Genomic DNA, 5,159 nt, shown 5'->3' with positions numbered 1-5,159 from the left:
AGTCCCTTTTGATATATTTTAAAACTCTTTTTTGTTCCCTTAGAGATCATCAAATGATTGCCACATAATAAGAGATAGTATAGATTTTTAATTTCAAAGTTGTTTTGATATCTTTTAAATATCTTTTTTTCTCCATTCGAGATCATGAAATGAGTGCCACATAGGATAGGTGATAGCCACGTGGGCTAGGTGGCAGCTTTGGTGAATTGTACACACACACACACACACACACACACACACACACATATATATATATATAGTCACCCTTTGAGATCATCAAATGATTGCCACATAGGTTAGGTGATAGCCACATAGGCTAGGTGGTAGCTTCGGTGAATTGTCTAATGAGAGAGAGAGTTTTAATTTCAAAGCCCCTTTGGATATATTTAAAAACTCTTTTTCTCCCCTTGGGAGATCATCAAATGATTGCCACATAGGGTAGGTGACACCCACAGACTACATAGGCTAGGTGGTAGCTTTCGTGAATTGTGCAAAAGAGATAGTGCGGGGGGTATGTGGGACAATGATTAACACTGGGTGTATGGTTATCCACAAGAAAATAAAATATAAATAATGAGAGTAAAACTAAGTGAGAAAAGGAATGAGATGGGCAGGTCACGTGGCATCGGAATTCGTGGACGGCGCTGTGTCGATGGAGAGCTTTGCAATTCCTGTCAGCAGTGGGAGTTCACGCCTGGTCTTTTGTTTTTTATTTTGATTTTGTATTCTCTTTGCGTAAAGACCACCTGCGGCACTGTTCTCCTATCTGCTGCTGCTGCTGCTGCTGCTGCACCAGTATTACCTGCTCCTGCCTCTCGCCGAAACCTCGTCAAGGAATGCCTTTCTGATCCCCCGAGCCCTCCACTGAAGTTCGGAAGACCGCAGTTGCAACTTGTCTCTCAGGTTTGGAATTTCCTGTCCATCTTCCCATACCTGTGCCCCTCTCTGTGTCTTTTGTGCCATTACAATATCTTATTTCCTCTTTTCACGTTTCAGCAGTTTATCGTTAAAGCCATTTCATCTTCTTTCCTCTTTTTACGCTTCAGCGTCTCTGTTTCTCTGCCTTTTTTCTGGCATCAGGAGGCGATTTCGTCTTCTTTCCTCTTTTACCGTTTTAAATTCTGTCTATCTCTGTTTTATATGCCTTTATAAGTTGATCCTTTAGTATGGAGCATGCTTAGCATAGTTTCTGCCTTGGCTTATTGCAGTTTACAAGCATGTAGCGTGCTTAGCATCGTTTCTATCTGGTTTGTTGTAAGATCAAGAGAGATTATACCTATCTGGTTTGTTTCTTCGACGTCTTATTGTGTTTCTCTGTGTTTTTGTACTGTCTGATGCGTCAATTTTTGTGTTTTCGAAGTTTGGTCTTAGTTTTTTCTTGTTTGGGTGGTGTTTATCTGTTTTTGAGTCTGCCTTTATTAACTTATTTCACCTCAGAAAAATTTCTTTCTTTAGGATGCTTCTTTGTTTTTTCTTTTGTTTTGCGTGTGCTCTTGTCAAACTTGCTATCGTGAACTTGTTTCACTGGAGAGTCAGAGCAGTCAGTTCGTTTTCCGTTGGTTCTCTAATGCTTCTTATATTCTAAGGATGGCATTATTGCCTCTAGGTGCCTGTTGGAAATTAACATAACCAGAACATCGGTTTCACAAAGAAAGTGCACATGCGCTAAATGTGTATTTTTGCAGGTTTTGATTTCTCTGAGACATCATTTGTCTCAAGGATGCATGGTGCTGTAACACAGAGAGGCTCATCAGGTTTATGTTGTAGCAAGTTTACTGGTATTGTTGCTGATGGTGGACATTCGCAGCCATGTTTCAGAGTGTCCAAAAATGTTGGTCAGGTATTTTCTTTTCCATCAGCAATGATAATCTTCTGATCATCGTGCTTAGGTTTTAATCCTTAGAGTTTTAACTAGAACGTTTTTCTCAAGTTTATGGACATGTTTTTATCTTTAGTAGACATATATAGTGGATAGTTTCAACTCATTTCAGATTGTCGAATTTTTTGAACTTCACAATCAATTCTTATTTTCCAATTTTGATTCTTTAACTTCTAACTCGGCAAATTAATTGTGATCATTGGACATTCAAAAAACAAATGTGATCTAACAAAAAGTGTGTGCAGTTTGAATTAAAACTTTGATTTAAGTTGGAGAGGCTGTGATTGGGATCATAAACCACAAAATGGTCGTTTCAGCAAGCAGAGTGATAGCATTAACATCAGTGGCCTTGTAGAGGGAAAAAGAGAGCCATGTTCAGCCTCTTGCAAGAGTGAAAATTACGCTAGATTCAAGATAGAGTGCTGCTGAAAAGCATGTTACTCTATATGCATGAGACAACCTTTTGTACTTGCATAAACAATGTTAACCACCACCTTGGAAAAATGCAAGATATGACCAATTTGTTACAGATGACATTTGTGCCCATTTAGCAGCTGATTACTATCAGCTGCACATTTATTGTAAGGCCTTTTATTGTGAATAATACTAACGTCAAAGAATGGAAATATTTTCAAGCCCTCATATCAATGAATCATATTGATGGTGAAGAAAGTCTAGTTGGATGTCTGCTTTTGTATGTTGAGAAAGCTCACTATCTTCTGAGACATTTCTGAGGCATTTGAATGTCCCATCTTCTGCTCCTCTTCACTCTCCTTTTCTTCAAGTTGGATGTATGCAGTTGTATGCAGAGCAAGCATACAAGACATTTAGATGGTCCATTGTCTATTTTTGAAAGTTATTTTTCCCTCTTCCCTCTTCCCTCCTCCCTCCTTCTCCTCCTCCTCTTTGAAACCATACAAGTGGTGTTACATCATGCAGCTTCCCGAATTCCAAAATAGGGATAAATAGAAGTGTGAACATGCCTACTTTTGGATGGATGTAGAAAAAGATGATGCATTTTTTGCTAAAGAAAAGAACACAGTATGCGTACATAATGATTCCATGAATGCACATACAGTCATCATGTGTGCAAACACAGCATATTTTTCTTGCAAAAAAAGAACACTTCATTAGTATGCAACTGTGTGTTTATCTGAAAATACACTGACACAGTCATTCTTTTGTGTTGTGTTGAGATCAGTTCATCATCAGCCATCTTACTCATTTGTTCCTGCATGCAGAGTCTTCTTTTTCCAACAAGGTGGTTGGAGAAGTGTTTTTGTCAGAGGCAAACACAGAAGTTGAGGCTTGTGATAGTGAAAGCAGATGCTGCCACCAATGACGGGGGAAATCCAATTGCACCTCTTCAGCCAGAATCTCCTAGTGGGCAGTTTCTAGTTGAACTACTCCAGAGCCATCCTCACCTCTTTTTAGCTGCTGCTGAGCAGCAACTTGAGAGGCTTGCTGAAGACAGAGATGCTGCTACAGGTCAAAAGGGGTTAGCATGTGCAGGCAATGAGCTGCTACTCTACAAGTAGGTTGAATGTTCTTCTCATACCTTCTGTGCGATAATTCTGTCAACAATCTGATTCAGTCTGATGGTGATGCATGGAAAATCAAGAGGAGGGATTTAAGAACCTTGGTCTAGCTCCCTTGGATTACCAGCAGTGCAGCTTAGTTTAGTGGCATTCTCAGACTTCAAGTATTGAGGTGCCCTTATACTCAATCATGCAGGCATGTAACGGCCTTTGATTTTAGGTCCAGGATGGTGCTTACATGTTGCATTTGTTCTTTTAAGAGACTTGCTGCCTGATCAGAATCATCCTATTTTAATTGTGCGGTTTGCTTTTGGAGTTGTGTTTCGAAAATAACATATTTTCTTCTTCAATCAGGAGAATAGCAGAATGCAGAACCAAAGAAAGGCGCAGAACTGTTGAGGAGATTATGTATGCAATTGTCTCCCAAAAATTTGTTGAGGCTGGGATTTCAATGATTCCTAGTCTGTCTCCACCATCAGGGAGCCAGAGGATAGATATTGGGCAAATACAGGATAAGAAACTGGAGTCTGTTCACTCAGTTGAAGCACTTGAGATGATCCAAGAGCATTTAGCTTATATACTTGGTCAGAAAGGGGTCTCTGACCTGCTTGATCATAAGGTTATGATAGATATAGGGAAGATGCATATGGGACAAGTTTATGCAGGGTCTGTGGTGTATGGCTACTTTGTCAGACGGGTGGATGAAAGATTCCAGTTGGAGAAGTCTGTGAAAAGTTATACCAATCGTTCAGCTGACTTAGAGATGGATGTGCTTCAAGGTCTGCTACGGGAGGGAATCCTCAAAGATGATGACCTGGTGGCTGAAGCTGTTACCACTGTGATGTCATTGGGTGGAACACACTCTGGCAGGGCTTGGAAACCAGCCTTGCGGAAGTATGTGATGTCATTTGATGAAACCACTTTGCATCATTATGCAACAATCAGGTCAAAGGAGAGTGCTAGTGTAATACAGAAACACACTGAAGCTCTGTTTGGGAAACCAAAACTTGAGATAAGTCCTGACGGTTCCATGCTTATTGTCAAAGATGAGGTGTTAACGCTGAGCTTGTCAAGTCTCAAAAGGCTAATTCTAGAGGCAGCTGGGTTTGGTAGCTTTCTTTGGGATGTGGAAACATATGTCAATACACACTACAACATTGTGGCTCTTTAAGTTATATGGTCCATGCCAAAACTGGGAGTCAAAGATGCCTCCACATTACAGCTGGACTTCTTGTTCGTAATGGTTTGGTTCATGTTGGGGGTATTGGTCCAGTTGAAATGTAGTGAAGCTAGCTTTTGATTTAGGTTAGATGTGCAGAGCAAGTGTTGCTAGCACGCAAGGTTACATCTTTTGTAGTAAAGTGGAAACATAAGCAGGTTGCTCTGCAGAAGTGTACAGTTGAATAACACGGTGACCTTTTTCTCTTCTCTATGTGCCTCATATCCTTGTAGCTTCCCTTTTCGAGAACCATTCTCTAGTAGTTTATGCCCCTTTTATCGGGCCATGACATGAGTGGTAAATGCTGTTTGTGCCTTCATAGAATGAGACTTACTGTTTGCACCTTGGTAGAGTAAGAGTAACTGGTAGAAATTATCAACAGAGGTTAAACCTCTCTGCTGCCTCTCTTTAGGCTTTCAGTTGCCTTCATAGTAATGAAGTCAAAGGTTCCATTACCTTCATTGCTTCCTGTGGCCAACTAGCATGAAGACACTGTAGTGAAGATCTAACTTGCTGCTGTGTT

At 40.4% G+C, this 5,159-nt stretch overlaps 1 protein-coding gene across 3 annotated transcripts; it reads left to right on the top strand.

The window, feature by feature from the left end:
* Positions 1 to 616: 616 nt before the first annotated feature.
* Positions 617 to 4,847, top strand: LOC148027928 (UV-B-induced protein At3g17800, chloroplastic-like). 3 transcript variants are annotated; one of them, XM_087689627.1, is made up of 4 exons: positions 617 to 903; positions 1,686 to 1,840; positions 3,121 to 3,413; positions 3,772 to 4,847. In XM_087689627.1, the coding sequence occupies exons 2-4, from the start codon at positions 1,721 to 1,723 to the stop codon at positions 4,586 to 4,588; spliced, it is 1,230 nt and encodes a 409-aa protein (XP_087545753.1). In that variant the 5' UTR covers positions 617 to 903; positions 1,686 to 1,720; the 3' UTR covers positions 4,589 to 4,847. The 3 variants fall into 3 exon arrangements, with proteins under 3 accessions (XP_087545753.1, XP_087545754.1, XP_087545752.1); XM_087689628.1 differs by lacking the exon at positions 617 to 903 and adding an exon at positions 981 to 1,283; XM_087689626.1 differs by lacking the exon at positions 617 to 903 and adding an exon at positions 1,331 to 1,606.
* Positions 4,848 to 5,159: the final 312 nt, after the last annotated feature.

Source organism: Lygodium microphyllum, chromosome 12 (assembly GCF_053477565.2).
Source record: "Lygodium microphyllum isolate KBCC chromosome 12, Lygodium_microphyllum_v1.1.10, whole genome shotgun sequence".
NCBI lineage: Eukaryota > Viridiplantae > Streptophyta > Polypodiopsida > Schizaeales > Lygodiaceae > Lygodium > Lygodium microphyllum.
This window is presented reverse-complemented; position numbering and strand designations above follow the sequence as displayed.